Source organism: Nannospalax galili, unplaced genomic scaffold, assembly GCF_000622305.1.
Source record: "Nannospalax galili isolate Female #2095 unplaced genomic scaffold, S.galili_v1.0 scaffold572, whole genome shotgun sequence".
Lineage (NCBI taxonomy): Eukaryota > Metazoa > Chordata > Mammalia > Rodentia > Spalacidae > Nannospalax > Nannospalax galili.
Genome location: NW_008331829.1, coordinates 1,897,860 through 1,922,230, shown reverse-complemented (window position 1 = coordinate 1,922,230; position 24,371 = coordinate 1,897,860). Strand labels below are relative to the sequence as shown.

The 24,371-nt window shown below is 37.1% G+C and overlaps 1 protein-coding gene across 8 annotated transcripts in view; it reads right to left on the bottom strand.

Moving 5' to 3' along the window:
- Naaladl2 (N-acetylated alpha-linked acidic dipeptidase like 2) overlaps positions 1-24,371 on the bottom strand; it is a 1,296,606-nt gene that overhangs the window by 368,210 nt on the left and 904,025 nt on the right. For all 8 annotated transcript variants that reach the window (XM_029560548.1, XM_029560545.1, XM_029560549.1 and 5 more), the window contains 3 exons: positions 19,408-19,500; positions 15,847-16,052; positions 11,954-12,073 (listed from right to left, as the gene is read on the bottom strand). In XM_029560548.1, coding sequence (XP_029416408.1) covers positions 11,954-12,073; positions 15,847-16,052; positions 19,408-19,500 — 419 coding nt within the window. The remainder of the gene's footprint in view (positions 1-11,953; positions 12,074-15,846; positions 16,053-19,407; positions 19,501-24,371) is intronic.

Here is a 24,371-nt window from a genome sequence, read left to right as displayed (position 1 = left end):
ATGCATCTTTTCCTCTTAATATACTGTAGAGAGATTATCATTCAGAAACATGTTGTGCTATTGATAGTTGGTGAATCTATAGGAAGCATGGAAATTCACTTTATATGCTGATAGCTTTTCTGCGGGTTTGAAATTTTTTGCAAATAACCATGTTCAATGGGGGCTGAGGAGATGGCTCAACAGTTTAAGAGCACTTGCTCTTGCAGAGGATACAAGTTCAATTTCCAGTACCCAGGTTAGGCAGCTTACAACTGCCTTCAAGTAATTAATTATGTTTCTTTTGCCTACAAACAGTTCACAGTTTTCTGAAAAAAGTAAAATAGTATAATACAAAGAGCCATGCTACTTCACAGAGAACTGTTTTGTAATATGCATACAGAATTCTCTAGCCCAAATTCCTTTCTACTATAAAATGAAAATGCCAATCACTTTGTGAATATTCACCAAGTTATTGCAACATTCAACTTTAGAGATCATGCAATGGCTTATTATTGTCAAAATTTATGATTAGTTACTCAATGTTATTGAAACTTGATCAAGATTTCTGATTATTTTCTATATATAGCTAGAAAAAATACTATTTTTATTCATGTCTAATTGAACTGCATGTGAAACATGATTAACATCTTTCATTTCATCTCAAACAATGTAAATAATTTTAGATTACTTGAAAAGGATGTGGCATGAAAAGGTTGACCTTTGATGCTGTGGTTCTATTTTAAATATTTTTATAGATTTTTTGAGCGTTTCATACAATGTGTTTTCATTACATTCCTCATCTCCATCTCCACTTTATTAACTACCCCTCCCAATTTATGTCCTCTATTATTTTTTTAAGGCCTACCAAGTCTAATTTGTGTACCCAAGTTGTCTTGGGTGGGGGTCCATCCCCTGAAACCAGGCCAATATACTTGGCATCACACCCTTAAAGAAAATTGACTCTCCGTCTCCCAGCAGCTATCAACTGCCAATAGTTCCTCAGTCAGGACTGGGGCTTCTTGCCATTCTCCTCTCCTCTGTGCTGGGATTTTGTCTATCTGGGGCTGTATAGAGCCTGTGCATTGGGTCACAAATGCTGTGAGTTTGTAAGTACAATGGTCCCGTTATCTGGAAAACAGTTTTCTTGCACTGTCATTCATCACCCCTGACTCTTACAATGCTGTGATTCTAAGCTATAATCCTTTCTTAATTAATGTCAATTTCAGTCTTGCTCACTGTCATCTTTAGAAACAGACTTTATTTTGTTTGTAACGATGTGAATATGTGTGTATCTGTGCATGTAAGTGCAGTACCCATGTGGGTCAGAAGAGGGTATTGGATCATCTGAAGTGGGAGTTGCAGGTGGTGTGAACCATCTGAAACGGGTGGTGGGAACTGAACACTGGTCCTCTTCAAAGCAACAAGTGCTTTTAACCACTGAGCTGAGCCGTCTCTCCAGCCCTACCTTCTGCTGTCTTAATCCTTTTAGTTACCATTGATTATCGCAGATAAATGAGCACAGCAGTTTCAGGATGAAATGGTTATCATAAATACCTGTCTACAGTGACCCACCGTTTTATGTGTTTATACAGCCTCAGAATAGTGTTGTGAAGCTCAATTCGGGGCCTAAAATTTTCATATTCTCTTGTATTTCACCAAGTGTTACCATTTTTGGTTTGTGGGTTTAGAGCCAAATTTGTAAGGGCATGACATAGACAAACAATAAATATGAAAACTGTTATCTTAGTAACCAACAAAACAAGACGTTCTAAGTTCCTTTATGCATTATAAAAACTAACCAAACAAATAAATACAAACCAATGAAGGATTGTGAATGATTCACTATATAAATAAATATAGGCAAACATGATCAATAGGAAAATGTTTATTCTCTTTCCCAGCAGCTCAGTAGTGTTTCAGTGTCTGGATATAATGCTTCCTTTTTGAGAATTCTTCCCTAAGTCAAACTGAAATTGTTCTCTACACCTTAGAAATATACAGAAAATTGCTATCATGGTCCATAAGAGAGTTGATATATTAGAGTTAAAATAACTTTGTGGTCTACTGTTGAATTTATTTTATCATCTTCACCTTAAAATTATAATTTTGCAACTAAGAAGTTTAGCTAGCAGTATTAATGATAGAGGATTAGGGTTAGATTTTGGGCTGCTTAAGGCTGTACACTTGCAGGTGAAATTTCAGATCAAAGGGAAAGAATAATCTGCCCTAAAGTCTTAGCAGCAGCATATTTATTGAGTTGTGTTTCTGTAAAAGTGAATTTACACTAGAAATGCAAATTCCAGATCTTGTCATTTAAGGAAATGCACTTAGAAGTGGAGAGTACTTGCTTATGTTTCTATAAAGATTCTACTTGGAGGTCAGGGTTTGCTTAAAGTTTTATTTTGCTGGCCATTCTTACATAATGCCTGAAAGATACTGTTCCCATTGAAACAGGTTTGGATCTGGCTACACTGTTCCATTTGCTTAGGGAGCCCCTTGAGTGAAATCAACATATGGAGGTCCTGCTTGGTAAGCCTTTCACAACACCCACTGGGAGACACCATCTTAGTAAATCTCATTTGCATATTGACTTACTCACTTGATTAACTTTATTGTTGATTTCTTCTTGTTTCAGTAAACTAAATTGCTTTGTTCAAGAACCAAACCAAACTAACCACTCTAAATCAAAATGACTTGACCACAGCTGCCTTGAAAATAAGTAATAATGAGTAAGGAATCATGACTTCTATACCATACCACAGAGTCAGTTCATGCCAACAGACACTGAATTCACCCTAAGACTTAGACTTGGGGCAGTGGCTCCTATTTTAACATAAAACTCCATCTCTCTCTCTCTCTCTCTCTCTCTCTCTCTATATATATAATTATTTTATGTTTATGTATTATTTTGTGTGTATAAGTGTATTGTACACCCCATCATACAGTATCCATGGATGTTAGAAGAGGGTGTTGGATCCCCTGTCACTGAAGTTACAGATAGTTGTTAGCTGCCATGTGGGTCCTGGGAATGGAACCTGGGTCCTCTGCAAGAGTAGCCAGTGCTCTACCATTGAACCATCTCTCCAGGCCTGAAAACTTTATCTCCTTAAATCAATTTAATTACTCATAAAAATAGTATAAAATCTTCAAGTTATTAAAGACAACAATCACAGCTATGTTGAGTAATATGTTAAACTGACAACACAAATGCTAGCTGTTTAAACAAACATGTGGGAGATGACTGATGTTCTGACGGGGGTGGGGGGAATAAGCCCTGAAAGTTCCTCAGGGAAAGTTCCGCTTTTAAAGTGGACATGTGCATTGTGCTACATTAATGACTTGGTGTATTTTAAAATGGTTATCCAGCCCGCCAAAGCTGGTTCCTTACTCACACCTCTCCTGGATCAACAGTGACTTTTTGAAGTCCTATCAAACTCATTACAGTATCAAATGCAAAAGAAGAAAATCACTCAGCTCAAGCCATTTTAACAATGTGACATGACTGTGAGAATGGATCCAAGCCTAACTTGCCGGTACCTCCAGGTATTTGGATTTCTCTTTGGATACACGACTGGAACATTTAAATAAGCTGTCTTCCTAACTTCAGGGTTTGAATCAGATCTGAGATTTCCCTCGATAGCTACATTTAAATAAAAAGGGATTTGCATGTTGTCTGTACACTGACTAGAGAACCTTGTAAAACAGTAATAAACTTGAAAGACTACTTGTTCTTCACACGAAGTGAAGTCTGGTAAACCTAGGAGATGGATAATCTTGCCAATAGAATTATGATTTTAAATGGAAGACTTTATTGAAGTGGTAAATTAGTATGAAGAAGGATTTTAAAACAGTTTATTTGCCTTTATGGTCATTTCAGTTGACTGCTAATATATGAAGCCGAAAAGAGACAGATAAATTAAGTTAAATAAGCTGAAGGGTGTTAGAATTCATGAGGATCAAGAAGGTGATGATAATTTTTCTCATTAATAAACTGAACAAAATAGAAAATAAAAACAGAAAACTAAATGGTTAAATAATTTGTCATCATAGACAAGTTACCAGAAGAATGTTTAAAGCCAATTTACTTTCCTGTTTTATAGCAAGGATAATAAAAATCAAAGCTTTGTTTCAGCGTTCTGCATTAAAATTATCAAGAACACAGAGAGAAACAGCAGAGACAAGTGCTTTACTCATCTGCTCCTTCGATCATCTGGCAGGCTACACTTTTATTGTTTGTTTTTAGTCCTTTTTTTTTTTTTTTCCAGTAACGCTGGTGAAAATATGCAGGAGTTTTAATTAACTAAAGTTAGAATAAATGAAAATATGTCTAGACTATGTCACAAATGAAACAATACAAAACAATACAAGGTAACTTTGTAGTGGTTGTATTTAGCAAATTGAAGTTGCCCAGGAAGTCATATTTGCCTCAACACAGAACTACCTGGAGTGTGTAACTCCTCTTACTGCCCATGCGTGCTTAGGCAGACACCATTTGTAAGACACGTACATGTAAAAGACGTTTTGAAAATCCAATTGAAAATGAGAGGACTTGGTTACAGATGGGGTAACAAACACAGCCATGGTTTAACAGGATGAATGGAAGAACACAGACAGGAACAAATATAAGCTAGGGTGTCTCTGGCCAGGACTTCAGTTCACTTACCCCATCCCCATTTCAAGTACTCTAACAATAAAATCGGCAGGCTTCTTTTAAGTGAAGTGGCTGACTTTCAGTTAGGGAAAGTAAAATCAGTCCTATAAAGTTCTGGAAAGTTGGCATGCTAAATATCACCCTGTAGACTTTGGTGTGAAATTTAGCTATCCTGTGGTTTTGGAGTTACACAAAAGGTCATTATTCTTTTTCAGTTTCCAGTAAAAGAAGGACAGAAAAAATAAGTAACGGGATAGAAGAATTCTGAACAGCAGTAACAGCTTTTCTAAGAGATTCCTGACTTCGTACACAGGTTCAGAAAGACACAAAAACAGACACACATGTATTTATGGGACATAGGCCACACGAGGCTGGTAAGCTAGTCATTGAGTTGGTGACCTCTGTGTTGTTCAATATTCCAAGAATATGGTCAGGTTTCAACATGATTCCCAAGGTTCTGTTGTTTGTGACAGAAGGATGTACAATAACATTTCCCCATTGTGACCCTCTAGGTGGTGCTGTATTATATTAAAAACCCGGCTCACGGTATTGATCTAAGGGATGCCTATTGATTACTATGCAGTTTGTTTGAAAAACTTTAGAATTGGGCTAGTTATTAGACACATTGATAAAACTTGGTTGCTTTTCTTTCTCCTGAGCATGTAAACATAAAGTCAAAGAAATGTTAATAAACACCTTTACGGTTTTAAGTCAGACTTTTGGCATCTGAAGTGTCTGAACCAAGGACCTCTGGGAGTGATAATGGCCCACACCATCTCTTCTGACCCCTCAACAAGTAGCAGCATGGTCAGGCAGGAGGAGAAACAGCCAGTCACTGGGAAATCAGGAGAAAACAACAGCAACGGTACAGCACACACACACTGTCGCTCACAGAGGACAGGAGCAGAAGTAACAGGAGTATGGTCAGTCTGAGCAAGGTAAGGGCTGGGACATTTACGCAACTGATTGGAAAAGAAACGAGCAGTTTGGTAAGAGAGGAGTCTGCTTCCATGACTGAAGGATTGGGCTTTGCAAAGATAGAGGGGAGTCCACGGGTCTTTTATGACAATGTCCTGTAATGCCTGTGTCTGAGTTAAACCAATGACATTGCCTCTTTCCTGTGAAGTCCGGTGCAGGGCACATCACACTTGTTCCTCTGTGAAGTTCACACTTGCTCCTTCTCTCAGGGAATTTCTCAAGATTTAAGTTTCTGGCAAAGTAAGGGTCTGGGCCATGTGGGCATTTCATGTACTCACTGTGCCTTACAACACAGCAATTCCATACACAACTTGGACTCTCTATGGATAGTCATCACATAATGAGCCTCAAAATGGACTTTGGGTATTCAGAAGTGGTACCATTACCCAGATCTAGGTCCAGTGCTTGAAAGAATCCAGGTGATTTGAGATAATGTTCCCTATATTTCCTGGTGAGGAGTCTTGGTATATATTAAAATGCAAAACAAAAATTAAAATACTTTGCAAAACTGAAAACAATCTTCGCCAACTATAGGAAGTTTTTTATCAAACATTGCCTATGCTCGGCACAGTGTTACAGTGTCAGAGCAATTTAGCTCTGATCTGATCAGATTTCCCAGACTCTTTCAGTGCTTGGGAAGTAACATGCAAATAGAGTTTGCTAGACTGACTGCCTCATACATACGATGCTTCAGGCCTTCCAAAACAACCTCGCAGAAACTTCATCTTTATTTACTTGAGACTTACAGAGCACCAACTAATGAATGGATGATCAAATTTGTTTTTCTGAGGGCAAAATCAATACCTCCTGTGATCTATGAGAGATGATTTGCTAAATAACTGAGAGAGGAACACTCTATCGAGAGGTATTTGCATGCTTGTGTTGCTTAACAATGTTTAACGCTGTTATTTGTGGAGACTTCCTGCCTTACATTTTGTGCTATTTTGCATAGAAGCAACTGAGTTTCACCCGTCACAGCCACTGACTTGAGTAGCTTCTGTAATTTTAAGGAAGTAGTGGATTTGGGTCTTAATTTATCTATTTTTACCTTTTATATGTGTATGAGTGTTTTTGCCTACATGGTTTAAGTGTACCACATGCATGCAATGCCCATGGAGGCTAGAAGAGGGCGCTGGATCCCCTGGAACTGGAGTTACAGACAGCTTTTAGCCACCATGTGGGTGCTGGGAACTAATCTGAGGTCCTCTGGAAGAGCAGCCAGTGTGCTTAACCTCTGAACGGTCTCTCCAGCCCCATAGTTGTTTTTAATTTAATTTCCTGCAAGAAATGAACTCTTAGAAAGAATTTCTTACAGTATGCTCATTCATTCAGGAGGCCTGTGCTCTTCAACAATTCTCTCAGAACACTACACAGTCTCTAGTAGAGCACAGCAGAGGACAGTGTGTGTGTGTGACTGTGAGTGTGTGTGTGTGTGTGTGTGTGTATGATCACTGTGTCTGTAGATATGTATGTATATATGTCCTTTATGTCCATATATATGCACACTCACACACATACATACAGATGCATATATATGTAGTGACGGTGAGCATGCATACCTACGTTTGTTGGCAGAGAATGGAAGATGGTCCTTCATATTAGCAGTGCACTAATTATGTTATGTAGAAGAAAGTGCCAGTATATATGTCCTTTATGTCCATATATATGCACACTCACACACATACATACAAATGCATATATATGTAGTGACAGTGAGCATGCATACCTACATTTGTTGGCAGAGAATGGAAGACGGTCCTTCATATTAGCAGTGCACTAATTACGTTATGTAGAAGAAAGTGCCGAGCAATAAAGCAGTTTAGAAAGATTTCCATAAAAATTCAAGATGTTCAATTGCATGAATCATTTTTTAAATTTAATTGAAAATTCCAAGATGCTCTGTCCCCAGTGTTGGGGATGACCTGGAACAACTACTCAGAATTTGATGGTGGGAACATAGCTAGTAAAACTGCTTTTGAAATGCCTCACCTGATCTGTTGGAGTTATCATCTGCCTGCCCATGACAAAGCAATCCATGTGCAGATGAACAGCAGGGCCATCTGCCAATACCCTGAGCCAGCACAGCAGCCATCCTTTTAACTGAAGACTAAAAACAAACACCAAGTTCTAAAGCCCACCTACCAGGAGCCAGATTTGGGAAATTCACAACTGTTCTTTTATTTCACACAGGTATCAGCTTTTAAATATTTCAGTGCATTTTGCTTTTGTTTTACGTAACTGCATACTCACTGGATGTGTATAACACACACATTCACAGCTCTATCATAAGAAAATAAAGTTGTTTCACTGTAATTCTGTCTAGTACATTGCAGCAGTTAATATTCTCAGATACACAAAGGAGAGATGATTTATGATTTGAAAATAATCATTAATTTCTTAAAATTTTTGAGAATTCAAAAATATCAATACTCATATCTGAGGTTTTGGACTGAGCTTTTCAAGTCTAATACTGACAACAATTTAAATGATTTTTTTCTTTTTTCTTTTCTCTTTTTTTTTTGGTGCTGTGGAAAGTGTTAGTAGTACCCAAGGAAATGAATCCTGTTTGACGTAACGGAACAAATGTCAGAAAGAGTGAGTTGAATAAAAGCCTTAGTTCTTGCCTCTGGTTTTCATTCAACTTCTCATTAACAAACTATTGCTATTTTGGCACATACATTAATTTGTCATTATCAGTGTCATACAAAAATAAAATATTTTTCTTGACTATCAAGAAATGTGTATTTTTCAGGTTTGTTTTTTAGTTACTATATTTCCCTCTGCCTCCTCTCACTACCTGCTAACTGAACTCAAAGCAATCAGTTTCCTTTCAATATGTGTTCCAGCTCATTTTTAAATCTCAAGTTAGTATATAAACATTTTTGAGGGTGCAACCAAAAATGTTTCTGTCCTCAATAAAGAACAGGATCTTGCCAGGAGGCATTCACTATTTACACCCCGTGCTTCCCCCATACAGATGGAACACGCACCAAAATGCCTTACAGTTTCTCTTTTAAAAATGTTCAGAGATATAGGATGGAGAGATTGCGTGGTGGTTAAGAACACTGACTGCTCTTCCAGAGGACTTGGGTTTGATTCCCAGCACCCACATGGTGGCTAACAGCCACCCTAACACCAGTCCCAGGAGACAAGATGCCCTCTTTTGACCTCTGTGAGCTTTGCATGACATAGGTGCACTTCCATACATGCAGGCAATATACTCATACACATATATTAAAATTAAAAATAATAAATATAAAAATGTTCAGAGATATAAAAAAGTGTATTTTTGTTTTATTGATTAAAGGTGTTCTTTGACAATGTCATGTATGTATTTAACACATTCAGTTTACTCTGTCTCCTTCCCTACCGTATTGTTTGAAGTAATATTAATACAGAAACTCACAACAGATCAAAGGGCAGAGAAGAAAGCTCAGTAACAGATGGGACATCTATATCTATATTACAACTTCTCTCCCTAAGTCTGAGAGGCCATCAGAGAGGAAAAGGTAGAAAGATTGTAAGAGCCAGAAGTCAGGGAGGATCAGTATAAAATAGCATCTTCTAGACAAGACAGGACCACCATACTCACTAACTCGCAGCAGCTGCGGTCTCCTGCATAAGACCTGGACACAACCAGGCCATCAATACTCCAGCACAGGAGAGAGTGGCTCACCAGCTCCAGCCCTAGCTGAAGAACTACTGAAAGCTGATGACTGCTGGGGAGGGAGAGTCAGTTTCCTTTAATGCTGTGGTCCCTGGGAAGGATGAACGTGCTCCAGGGAACGGCCCCACACCCATGGGGATACGGACAACACAACTGTACTAGGTGGGTTTTTAAAAAATGAACAGCAGACCCCAATCTTATCTAAAGGAATATTGACAACAGCTGCTAGATGAGGAACAGCTGATCTTCCTAAAATAAGGAACTCTAGATAGGCTGACTAGATTCAGCAGATGGACAAGCACCTGGGAATGGCTGGGGGCACTGACATCACAGTGGACAGTAACAGGGATGACAGTATATGGGCTCCAGTGAGGGGGGAGGCTAGGGGACGGTGCTATTTACGATGTAGGTATATAGATGAATAAGATTCTTTGGGATGTTCTGTATGTTATACACACAAAAAAACCCCAACAAATTTAAAAAATGAATTATAATTGAGGAGGAAACATAAAAATTAACTTCACGTTAATTAGTAGACGTGATAAACATTACCATTGAAATCTACCTGATGACTTTATAGCCATACTCAGGTGCCAAGGATCCCAATGTAATCAACTTTGACTAGTAATAATCAGATACAGAGAGATTAGAGACGCATGTACAAACATCTAAGTGTTAGTAGCATTAAAAAATGAGTCTTTCTGTAGGAAACAGTATATTTTAAAATGAAATGGAGATCATTTTGAAAGGCTAAAAACTCATTTAATTTTATGTTTTACAGGGTTTATACTGAGTTCAATATTGTATAACTGTATTAATTCAACTGTGAATGTAAAAATTTACAGGCACTTTTGAAAGATGTATCATTGCTCTAGAAATTGTTATTGAATATGTTAAAGCTGTAATGAAATGCTTTTTCTAATCATGTGGTTATTAAATAAATTTTTAAAAAGCAAAAAAAATTAAGGATGTGATATGGAGGGTGGGGGAGGGTGGGAGAGGGTCTAGAAAAAGTTGGGGAAGAGTTAGTAGACAGATATGACCAAAATACATTTTAGACATATATGAAGTTCTCAAAGAACTAATAAAAAAATTTTAAAAGCATTTGAAAAATAAAATTTAAAAATGAAAAGGAAAAGACTCTTGCTTGATCCAACCCTAGGGCTGTGCAATGTCTGGGATTCACTCCCTTGTGCCACAAAACCTACAAGCAAGCAAACAAAACCGCACATCCATAAAGCATCTGGGCACTTTTTCTAAATACCTGAACTTCCAAGGGAGATATGTGCAGTTAACTTCACTAAATAAGTCAGAGAATCCAAGGAAATACACAGAGAGGGAAAATGGCTTTGCAGAATCTGGATACAATTCAGGGCATGGACACCAGGGTTTGGTCATCTCACACGTACAGATTTATCCACTTCCTCTTCTTCAATGTCCTTTTTTATTGCATTACATATGGAAATGTCAAGGACAACTATCAAACTAGAAAATATTTTATGAAAGTCATAAAATGTTAGTTTGTATTACATTTTGATCAAGAATTATGGGTAATTCCATGTACTATTTGTTATCTTTCTTTCTAGTTCAGTTGTCGTGGAACTCACTGGAAGACTGGTGGGAGTCTCAAAGACCATGCCAGGACAGTGGTGCTGGGCGGAAATTCCGCCCAGAGACAGCATGCTTGTCTTCATAATGAGAAAGAGCACAGATAACTACATGTAGTGAAAGTTGTAAGAACATTAAAATAAAAGTGTGAAACTAAAAGTGTGAGTTCAGCTCAGAAAAAAGAAAAAACAATCTGCTACATTTTTTGAACTATGGGAGAAGTGATTACATTAAAAAGTAAACGAGTGATGAGACTAATTTTATGTCACTGTTGAAAAAATAAATGTTTATTATTCCATAAATGTTGATGAAAATTTCTGTAATTTTGTTTGCTTTTCAAATTCTCATTATGTAGTCTGGTTTAGCTACAAACTCAGAACCCTGCCCCAGTCTCTAAAGTGTTGGGATTATAGACATGTGCTGCCAAATCCGACTTGATACTTTCTAAATACTTTGAAGTTATTTATCTCTGTCCCATTGCCCTTGGGGATGCTTACAATACAGTAAAAAAAAAAAAGATAGAATAGGTCCCCAAATTTATTAAAACATGAACCAGGGCAAAAAAAAAAATGCGAGTTACCAAGTTTATCACAGAAATGGCACAACTACAGATTTAGGAATATAAGAGCTAAAAAGTTAAACTTTAAAATATATTTAAGTTTTACTTCCTCCATAGCAGAGTAATTCACAATTTCTTACAAACACGGCCATAAAAGAGTACCAGGTGAAGAAGTCCAGAACACGGTCATTTAGTTTAAGGAACAGTGAGCAATAAAACCAGCTGGGCGTGGGGGCACATCTGCTGACTCAGCACTTGGAGGCAGAGGCAGGAGGATCACCACAAGTTAGACACCAGCCTGGTCTGCCAAGTGAGCGCCAGGCCCCTCAGAACCACACTGGGAGACTCTGTTTCAGGAAAACCAACTGCTCAGCCAAATAAGCAAACCAATGTATTATTTAACATGCTTATAGATCATTTTATGAATACTTAAGAGGAAAAAAAAAGTGTTAAGTTATAGAAGAAAATGCAGTCTTGTCTAATTATTTCCTAGACAGAAGGCCTCTCTTACCTCTGTTACCAGTTGCTGGAGGGATGGTGATGCTACAGGGTACAGACTGGAGTTGCCCCGGATGGGGCTGTGGAGGCTGATGTAAGCCACAGCATTTTTTTGTAGAACCTTCGTGAAATCCTGAAAAAAAAAAAACCCTATTATTAATGTAATTAGAAATAGCATTTTTCTTTATTAAATATTGAATAATAAGCATTTTGAACTTAAGATTATTACTTTGTATAAGTATTATTGTAAAAGCAATTCCATACTGCTGAACAGAATAAAGCAAAGTTACAGAAGGATTTTACATATGAATGGCAGAGGATTAGATCTAACATATGATAAAATACATTTGTGATGGAAGTCACATTGCAAAGAAAAAGGCTTAAAAGGTTAGCATAACATGGAGTTCACCTACAAAATTGATATTTTCTTCAAAGATAGTATCTAATTTTATGTTCACTGAGTTAGAGCACAGACATTGTTCAACTTCATTGTTGAACTTAGTGTAAGTCCTTTCCTCTAAAGAAGTTTGCTATTTTTGTACAAATTAAGTCTTTATTCTGGAGTAAATGTGACAAATAAAAATTCTGAACCTGAAAATATTATCTTACAAATACCTCATGAGAGTCATATAATCCATTAACATAAAATGGCTCAGCAGTATGGTTTTGTATTTCTGACCAAACCCTGGATATTGGAGATCACAGAGGAAATATTGGGAGGAGAAAAACTACAAGGTCCTAGTCCTTAGCTTATCAATAATCTTATCAGTGTTTAATGTTGAAAATTTATCTGCATCTCCATGAGAGAGATAGGGAAGGATTTGAAAGTAATATATTTTAAATGAACATAAGTTCCACCCTTTAAACGAGCATCACTGCCCATTACATTGTTCAAAATTGTGTTATTACATTTAAAAACAAAACAAAACAAAACACAAACCATTCATGCGATTCTCATTGGAATCTCACAAGACAGAGACTACTCCAATCTCAGAGATGTCAACTGTGCTAAAATAACACATTTAGGGTAGAAAGGATTTGGCTTTCTTTAATGTAGTGCTCCCACAGTAGGAGATGAACAATACTCTGTAGAAGGGATGGTAATTTTAAAGAACCTGTTTGAGGAAATGTCATAACTTTCTTCAAGGAACCATTATCAGTCAGGAGTCAATTCAGCAATAGTCTCATCGCTTCATATCCCATTTGTAAGTTTACTGACCACCTAATCCTGTTTCTATGCAGGCAAAACTATGCCAGGCAACACGGCAAATCAACAGTCACTCACCTCCAGTAGGGATTCACCATAAAATGAAATGCTGCATTCTCAGAAGACATATTCAACAGGAGTAAATACAACAGGGTAACTAAGGTCCTCTAAACGTCCCTTCAATTGGGTTGGTTTGAAATAGAACTTCCGCTACGCAGACAGTTACAGACACATTTTACCAGCCAATAGTGAAATCTGCACTTTGTTCACCATTTTGATCACTTATTTCTTTGTCCACTCACTCATCTAAAAAGCCAGAAGACAGCTAAATGTGCGGATTTGCTCAGCTACTTTGAAATGTATATATTGCTATCACAGAGATCCACCTGCGTCTGACTCCTGAGTGTTGGAATGAAAAGCATGCACAATCTTGCTTGGCCAAAGGTGTAGCCCAGGCTGACCCAGAACTCATGATTCTCCTGCCACCCCCTTCAACGCAACCTACTGTTGTCACCACCAAAACTGCCTTAATCTTTCTAATTACAAGTAATTTTTCTATCCTCTTGGATTCATATATCACAAAACTTTTTATACTTAGTCTCTGATTGTTGAATAATTACATATCAAAAGAACAAAACTTAAAAAGTGAATTTATGTTTTATTAAGCACAAAACATTTACCTAGTTTGAAGAAATAATTGCTCACGTACATGTAAATCCATATGTATTTAACTTTCAGCCTAGGATGACTGATATTTAAATAAACCCAAGAAATTTATGCAATATAATTCCCTATCAATTTAGGTTTAAGGTATTTAACTTCGACAATTTGTGAGACAAACCTATTTTGAAAATGTGGCTCATAAATATGCTTATTAATTTAAGATTAACGTAAACATTTTAAAAGTTATGAGCTATTCAGTTATTCATAATGAAATATGTTTAAAATATTCCTGAAGACATTTGTTTAATATTTGCTTAAAATTGAATCACCATTTTATTACCTTAGAATTACTTAAAATAATCCAGATCCATGAACAGTCATAATGCTGTTTTTAAAATGTTTTACTAATCTTGAAAGTGAACAATTTTAAATAGAACTTTAAAGTGTTGGTTCGGAGGCTACTACTATTTGCCATTTTGAAAATTTGTTAATTAAAAACAAGTAAGGAAGCAATGGACTTTCTTCTTCTTCAAAGAATGAAGTGATTCCTTCATTCTTTGAAGTGGAACCTTCTCTTCCCTCATGTGCAGACACTAAACTGCTCCCTCTAAACTTTGTAAATCTTGCTGAACTTGCAACATAAACATTTTCTCACGTTTAAGGTTTTTGTTCTCTCAAATTAAAAAAAAATACTTGCTATTTTCTTTTCTGAACATTATTGATATTTTCTTTGATACCCACAGACATTTCACTTTTTGTGGTAACAAGATTTCTAACCATAATGTTCCATTTAATAGATTTCTCCCCAAAGCTAAATAGCAAACAAACTGGAATACCAAATGACTTCTTTCTAGAAGCACATAGATTTTTTTTTGTCTGAATATACTCATTGAATCTTATTTTATAAAAAACACATAAAGATAAGTAAAAACATGTGTGAGTATTATGGTACTCACGATGTTTTGAATACGGCCTCATTTAATTAACCATTGCTAAGCTATACTAAAATACTGTGTGTCTCTGACACTCACACATATCTCAGCTTTCAGACTCAAGTATTGTGATTCCACCTGAACTCCTAATGGTCAGTGGTAAGCAGGAGGAGAAAGAGGAGTCGGTGGGGTGGAGGAAAGAAACCTAGGGAGGCAGCTGTTATTTGATGCAATTTCCCTTTTCCACAGATAAAATATAATGCCATTCTAATTAGCCTTCACATAGAAGCTTTTTCTTGTGGTTCCTTTTTTAGACAGGATCTCCCTGTAGGCCCAGCTGGCCTGGAACTTATTACAATGTTGAGACTGGCCTCGATCTCACAGATGTCAGAATTCCTCTGCCTTCTAAGTGCTAGGATTGAAGGCATGTGCCGCCAGGCCTAGCTCAGAAGATTCGTTCTTAACTCCAAATAAATCATGGACTTCTTAGATGTGTTTATTTTTTCCCCCCAAATGGTGTGTGTAAACAGGTCCTTTCTTTTTTTAAAAAATTTTTTTTTATTTTTTATGTGTATGAGCATTATGCCTATATGTGTATATAAGTGCACCCATGTCATGCAGTACCTGAGGAAGACAGAAGAGGGTGTCTGATCCCCTGGAACTGGAATCGTGGATGGTTGTTAGCCACTATGTGGGTATTGGAATTTGAACCCAGGTTTTCTGCAAGAGTAGCCAGTGCTCTTAACCGGTGAGCCATCTCTCCAGTCCCAGGTTTTTCTACTGTCTATCACACTATCCTCTAAAAAAGGGTCAGTGACATAGTAAACAGTACTGTGAGTGACACAAGGGTGTGCACATCAACATAGCACAAGGAATAATTCAGGTTCGGATCATACCCAACCCGCTCTGACTCAACTCTCATTACCACTAATTCCCTTGTAACAAAGACAGTTAGGAGTAACCTCAGCAATTAGCAGATGGGAAGCCCTTTTCAGGAGTCCATAATTTTCTTTGCCTTCAATAATATTGCATTGTATACTCTGGAAAGTAAAATTTAAAAAAAACCTGATAGAAAATTACTGTAATTAAACATATTTCTTTTACCTCTGCCCATTCATATGAGCCAATATTCCCCAAAGTTGTTCCTCCCCATGAGCAGAAAACGATAGTACGGTCTGGTCTCCATCCTCTCTTCACTCTCAACATCATGGCTCGGATAAAGGCTGAGATGATTGCTGTACCACTGGCCCACTCTTGTCCATTATAACTGAACCCATCCTGGTGCTGGCTGCCGACTATAACGTACCGGTCTGGAAAGAGGAGGGAACAAGCCAATTAGAACGAAATGTAAACCTCAACAATAAATTTAATGACATTTACATAATCCTATTGCACAAATAAGCAACAATTAAGCCAAATTGTTCTAATAATTAATATGCTTTATCATTTCCCATGCCCCACCTTGATTCATACACTTGTACATATCAAAGCAGACACAGCTGCTGAAGCCAATTATGAATTCAGAGCTTAGATCATATTACTGTCCTTTGCATGTAAGTATTAATTAATGAAGTATACAAATACGCCACAGTGAAACTCTTATCTAATGTTTTTCCAGCATTGTGGTGGGAAGTGCCCTGTAAACAATGTGTGCAAGCTCAGTGAAGATTAACGAATTGCTGGTACATCTGAGGAGAGCAATGCAGGAGCTATAAATATTAAGACAACATTGCATTTAGAGATTCAGTTACAATTTGAACTTACAGTTTTTACCATTCTCTGTCCTCTGAAAAATAATTCAGCACCATCAGGTCATTAAGCACTGTAAAATTTAACTCATCACATATTTTACTTCATGTGGTCACCCAGAATCCATCTGCTACTTCCTTAGATAGCTTGCTGTGGTACACAGATATGACCCTTTCAGTGTGTGTCACTAATTATTATCAGTAATAAAATAAGTTAAAAATAGACCTCCTGAGTCCCTCTGATTTTGTTGTCAGTGCATGTCATTCATACTAATAACAGGGCTCAATTTATTTGACCAAGGGTCCTTATGCATCAATGAAAAACATTCTGATCATCATGTTACTATGCGATGCTGCAGGGACTGAGGTTGGCAAGAAGCTTCTCTGGCCAGCCCTGGTGACCAGGGTCTGATTGCTGGAACCCATGTGGTAGGAGAGAACTGACTCCCCCAAGTTTTTCTCCAACATACACATGTGTCCTGGAGCAAATGTCCTCTTCCATGCATAGAAAGTAAATAACTGAAAATGGTATAAAATGGGATCCAGACTAAACAACCCACTGGTTGTGTAATCACGGGATGCTGTGTGACTTCTCTGTGCCTTAGTATCTTCAACTACACTGCGCAAGACAACAAAATGTATGCAGGATTCAGTTGTTTTAAGTAGGGAACTATTTGTAAGGTACTTTGAACAGTATCTGACACAGAGTGAGTCCTAAGTCTTCCTGGAATAAATGAATCACTCCTTGATTTCATTGCCCCCCCCCCAAAAAAAAACCTGTGTAAATATCACAGTATAAAATCATTTACGCTTTCAAAACTGAATTGTAGCCAGCAGTGCATTTGATCTCTCAATGTGTTACTAAGATTTAGCTAATGGGATATAGGGTCTGCAAACATAAAACACCTGGACATTTTTTCACTCATCTCCCAGACATGTCTGAGACTTCTGCTTGAGATCACCTGTGACCTGAATGAGTTAACACTAATCCATGATTGCTTCTGATTTTCAGTGGTTAAGAATATCATCTGAATAAGCAACGTGTTTTTAACATAACATTCAAAATATGCAAAATTTGAGGAATTTTGCATACAAGATACTGAAAGAACACAAATGATAACACCAATTTTAAAAGATCACCTCTTAGTAGATTAATTTCTTTTACTATAAATCCATGATAATTTTTGGACAACTGTACTTTTCTGTAATGAATTCCAAACAGGAAAGCGATGGTAAATATTCTAGACTTTAGTTAGAGAGACTTACAACAGAAACTCATTGAAATGGTTGAAATACAACTGTAAAGGTTTCCATGTTCATTTCTATTTGGGTTTAAGGACACTGTGACGAGAGTCTCCAGGATGAGGACGTTGGGGAGAATAAATTCCTCCCCTGAAAATTTTAAGAGTTGGTTGGTAAGAAATGGAAAAATTATTTGGGTCAGCAATTAGGTCAATTTAACTAACACCAAGGCGAAGAATACTTCTGAGGAGAAATTGATTTAGTGTCCCAGTCACAGCCTCAGAAGCAGTGTGAATGTGATAAAGGACTATTTTACTCTGGTGCGGGTGGGATGGCATCATGGGTAAAGCACTGGCCTGACAACCCGAGTTCAGTCCCTAGAGCTTGCAGTGGAGGCAGAGAACAGAGTCCTAAATGTTGTTCACTGACTTCTATATGTCACTAAAGCACATGTGCACACATGTGCACACATGAACATACATACACACACACACACACACGCAAAAAAAAAAAGCAAAAACCTCTGTTAACAGGCCCATTCAATGCTCACCTGTGACTGAGTCTTACGACAAGTTTGGGTATAGTTCCATAGTCTCTTAAGTAAAATACTGTCAACCATTTTACTATTTATTTTGATCTTTTTGAGACTCTCCCTATAGCTAGACTGGCCTGGAACTCACTATGTAGACCAGGCTGGCTTCCATCTCACAAAGATGTACCTGCCTCTGCCTCCCAAGTTAAGTTTCGTGTTTAAAGGGCTGTGCCACCACAGTCAGCTCTTGTCAATTACTTTTATTTTTTATTTTTTACCCTAAGCAATAGGGACTGACGACTCTATCAGCAGTCCATAATAAAGTGTAAAATCTAACCACGGGAACTGGACAGATGGCTCACAGTTAAGAGCACTGGCTGCTCTTGCAGAGGATCAGCATTCCGTTCCCAGCGCCCACAGAGTGGCTAACAACCATCTGTAACTCCAATTCGAGGGGATCTGACAACATTTTCTGGCCTCCATAGGCACTGAAATCAAGTGGTGCATCTATATACATGCATGCAAAACACTCATGAATATAAAGTAAAAATAAATAAATAAAAAGTAGAATAAAAAAAATTCTAACCAGATGATGACTTTTCTTTTACTCTAAGATTCTTTCAATTCTTTTTTATAATTGTTTTTAAAAATTCTTTATTGAATTTTTGTGTATTCCACAGGTGATCATTTTTATAAAGATCTTTACAATCTAAAAGCATGATGACATGGGATGTTCTGTTTGGTGACAAAAACTTTCAACCTGTTTTTCAAAACCATATCATTAAAAACTATTATACTTCCTTTAAGATGATTTTCTTCATGAAAGGAAAAATGTCTATGGTTTCCAGGTGAATAAAATAAAAAGGACATTGCCTTCTTAAGCCAGCACCAGTTTAACAAATCTCTTCTGTTGTCTCCTTTACCAGCTCCCCTGAACACATTCTAATAAAGCTTATTTTTGTGGAACTAGGGTAGGAGAGAAAAGTGAAACATGCTTCATGGTTTCATAGCAATCAACTCTTTGGGTTGTACGAACTCCTAGTTACATCTAAAGTAGCAAGTTCAATTATATCTTTAAATTACTATATTTTTGGTGAGGTTTCATATATGAAGTATAAATTATAAATGTTTAACAGTACTTACCTGGAGATGTCAAGCCTTTTAGATAACCAACTACATTAGTCACTGTCTTGAATTTGGTTACTGTCTGAACTTGCAAACGGACAGTTCTTATTTCTGTAAAAGAGGAAATTTAAGAGGTGTCTTTGGTTTCTTTGTTGCTGTAATAAAACAGTAACCAAAACCAACTTGGGAAGGAAAGAGTTAATTTTAGTTTATATATTATAGTTTGTTATCCAGGGAAACTCAGGTCAGGAACCTGGAGGCAGGAGCTGAAGCAGAGGCTAAGGAGGTCACTGTTTACTGGCTCGCTTGCTCTCAGGCTCACATTCAGTCAACTTTCTTATGCAGCCCAGGCCCACCTGCTTAGGAATAGAACCAGCCACAGGGGACTAGACCTTCCTACATCATTTAGGAATTCAGAAAATGTCCCACAGACATTCCCACCAGCCAATCTGATAGAGGAAATTCCTCTGCTGAGGTTCCTCTTTCCAGGTGTGTCGAATTGACAGTCAAAATTTGTCATCATAAGATACTGGTTTATCCATAGTCTGCTGTTTACCCAAAAAAGTTTTACTCAAAAAACGTGAAGTGATTTCTCTAGTATCATCAGTAAAATAATTCCACATGACTCTTTTATTACTGATAGCTGAGGTTACACTGTCTTTTAAAAATTTTTTCCAAACAGTCCCATATTTTTTCAGACTCGAGGTAGGGAATATGGAATTGTCCCTAGTTTATTGCAGATGACATTATGCATTTCTACATACTTTTATTATTTTTCCACAAGTTTTGTACAATTTTCTTAAATTTATTTTTATTGTTTCATAAGTATTTTATCAAAAGCATTTCTAACAATTTGTATTATAGGTAAGAATGCTATTTAAATTTATACTTTGGTTTTATAATGGACCTTTTTAATTTTTTATTGATTTTTTTTGAAGTTCATACAATAATATATTTTTGATCATATTTAGGTCCCCTCTAATATCTGTACCACCAAATTTCTGTAGTCTAATAAATATTATAATATATATGTATATACATAAATATATATGTAATTAATATACATATATGCAAATGTATACATATATGAGAGAGAGAGAGAGAGTCAGGTTTGTGCCCCCAAATGCCCTTTTGGCATGAGTTTATTCACTGGAGACTGGTCAACCTATTGAGAGTCTCAACACTAAATGAGACAGAACCTCCCCTTCCCAGAAGTCATAACTTGCCAACAGTTTCTCAGGTAGGTTGGGGTTTCTCACCCACTTTTCCCACATCTATGCTGGGATTTTGTCTGGTTTGAGCTTGCCCGGGACTTATACACGCTCTCACCATTGCTGTGAGTTCATATGAATAACTGCCCAACTGTCTGGAAAATCCAGTTTCCTTGTGGGCATCCAGCATCTACTTGGGTTCTGGGAATACACGCTCCGTTCCTCACACTTAGGTAGCAAGGACTTAACCAATGAGCCATCTCTCCATCCAATCCTTAGTGGCTGAGGAATCTTCTCAGTGTCCCTTTATTTTTGAGGCCACATCTCTTACCAAACATGAAGCTCATCCGTTAGCTAGAGCAGCTGGTCACCAAGTCCCTGAGATCCTCCTGTCTCTGCCTCCCAAGGCTGAGACTACAGGGACAGCCCGCTGAACCTGTATCCTGCTCTGCACCTGTCATTTTGTCTCAGAGCCCACACACAGTGAAATGGGGCAGTGACAACAGAGTCTTTAGTCCTTGTCTTCAATCAGTAGCAAAAAGAATGTTTCTAAGATTTAATCTTAAAATTGATATGTGTGTCTGGGAAATTCCTTTTATCGCATTAAGAAAGCCAGTTCTTTTTTTTTTTTTTTTTGCTAAGAGGTTTTCCCATAAGCAGATGTTGGATCATCTACTGAGACAGCTTTAGGCTTTTCACTCTAAATTGTTTACGAATGGAATTTCTGGAATAAGCTCTCCTTGGTCAAAATGTATTCTGTATTTGGCGGTATTTGTGTACACAGGCATGCATGTGAGTGCTTAGTTGATAACTTTACCTATTTAGCGTTCTAGATTGGTTTTGATATCTGTATTTTACAATCTCCCAACATCTTAAAGATCTTTTCTTCTTTGCCTAGATTCTATAAGTTTATGAAAAATGACTATTTCTTTTACAAAGAATGATAGGATTCAAATGTGAAATGTTTCTTATTTTTCCTTTAATATTAAATCCTATATCTACTAACTGCTCTTACATGTCACTAGATGTGCTGCTACTCTTGATGTAACTTAATTTCTATGCTTTGCTCATTACTTTTTGATTTCAATATAGTCATACAGTTAGAGTTACAGAATTTCCATGTTTCTGTAATGCACTGCTGTTTATATATAGTCACCTCAATTTCCAGATGTTTCAATCTTAGCACTTTGATTATACTCCTTTCCAAATATACTTATTATTTCAAAAATATTTTAAAATAATTTTGAATTATTTTTAAATTGCCACTACTGTTTTGAAACCCACATTGAACATAATTATGGGCAGAAAATAAGGTCTGTATGTGATGGATACTTTTGTATTGAGATTTTTTTTCTGTGACCTACAGCTTATTACAGTTGATACAGAATAAAATTTTTTAGAATCAGTTTAAGTTGTGCATTCTGTATTTATTTGTTTCAGTCTTTTGTGCACATTTATAGAAATTCAGGTTTGAAGTTTGTGCGTTTCAATCCTCACTAATTGATCTGCATGTGCTCTGTGGTTTCTCGAACATTAACTGAGCTAGATTGGAGTTTCCTACGTTGCTAGTCAACCCTCCCACCCCCGTGTGCAGGTGCAGGTGGAAGCCAGAAGACACCTTCATCTCTTGTGTTGTTCCCTAGGCACCTTCCGACTTAATTCTGAGGCAGGGTCTCTCACCAGCTTGGGCCTTATCAAGAAAGTTAGGCTGTCTGGCCAGCAAGACCCAGGACTCTGCTCGTCTTAACCTCTCCAGTGTTGGCCTTCCAAGCACAGCACAGTTAGCTTTTTATGAGATTCTTAGGATCAATCTCTTGTGCTTTAAGGAAAATACTTTATCAACTAAACTATCTCTCTACTTTCCAAAATTCTGTAACTTTCTAATGAATCAGTTCTTTATACACTTTTTCTATTCTATTTTTTTTTGTTTCCTGAAGTCTTCTCCTTACAATTCAAATATTAGCATATTCAATCCATCTTGCTTTTGGTTATTAATTCCCCAGTGAATGCTTCCCTATAACTATGGTCTCTGCTGTGAAGAGCAGCCTGGTCATAGAAGTTGGTTGTTCAAATTATTAATGCAGAAGCAGTAGATGTGCCATTAAAATGTCAGTTTACCCAATTAGCAGAGAGGTCTGAGAAAAGCAATAAAACCTTTTGCTCTGAGAGCCATGTTTTATTTACAGTGGAGTCATCCAACTAGCAGAACAATTTAAGTACCACTGTGTAAATAAAGTTCCAAACAATAAAATAGTAACGTAGCAAATCAACACTTTTCTTCTATTTATTTACATTCCTGTGTGTGTGTATGTGCAGATCCTAATACATACTACTGCAGCATTCCATAATCCCATTTGAAAATAAATATGTATAGTCTATTTTCTTTCACTCAAACAGTACCATTATCATGCTTCAGATTTTATTAACAAATCTCTCTAAAGCTTAGACTCACCTGACATGCTCATGGTATATCTACCACTGTTGACATGAACAGCCCACAGCTAAAGTGAAGCAACTTGTCAATCAGTAACTATAGCAATCTTGTTCTTTGGACAAGAATAATTTTGCTTTCTACAGAATAGTCTATTATAGAAATTAGAAAAAAGCAACATGACTATTGTAAACAGGGAAACGAATTAGAAAATTGTGATAAAATGTGTTGCTGTTCAAATGCAAAAAAAATTCAGAGACATGAACATACTATAAGTGACACATATAAAATACACAGGACATACATAAAGCCTGCACTGAGGTATGAGCATGTGTGCTTACAGATAGGTAGTGTAAAAGGAACAATTACTACATGGAACAGAAACCAGGCTAGCCTGGCCTTCCTGTGCCTGTTGGGCTAAAGTGCTATTGCAATGAGGTTTAAGCAGACTTTCTTTCTTGGCTGTTTATTTTCTCCTCTAAATCTCCAGAGATGGTGGAATGAAAACCCAAGGATATTTTCTCCTCCTAGTATAGCATCTAATAACATTGAATCCCTTGACACAGCAGCTGCCTTCTGACCCGGCAGAAAATGAAGGTAGTTCAGTTTAATAGTACCTGGGGACATTGACCCTATTAAATTTATTCAAGAAGGTAGAGACTAGGGCCTGACTCTAAGCTCTGTCTTCCTATGAGGGGTAAAAACAGAGGCACTAGACCTAGGGCAACAAAACCCACAGCCCCTCAATCTGAGGTATACAAACGCCTACAAAAAGGGTGGTCAATGGACCCCCAGTGTATCCCAAAAGTAACTACACTGGAACACACAAGGACAATTTAGAACTGACACTATGATTAAACTCATAAAGAAAACAGAACACGTTGTCAATGAAGGGAAGAGTCTACAAACATTTAAATTTGTGAGTAAATAGTCGGTATACAACATAGAAGAATCTAATAAATGTACAAAAAGAGAGAAAAGTCAGGAACAGCAATAGATAACTATAACTAAAGGTGGATGATAAGCCTGGAATATCACCCTGATAACTATAACCAAAGATGGATGCTAAGCCTGGAATATCACACTGATAAGATAACTATAACTAAAGATGGATGCTAAGCCTAGAATATCACACTGATGATAACTATTATTAAAGATGAATGTTAAGTCTAGAATATCACCCTGGTAACTATAACCAAAGATGGATGCTAAGCCTGGAATATCACACTGATAAGATAACTATAACTAAAGATGGATGCTAAACCTAGAATATCACACTGATGATAACTATTATTAAAGATGAATGTTAAGCCTAGAATATCACCCTGGTAACTATAACC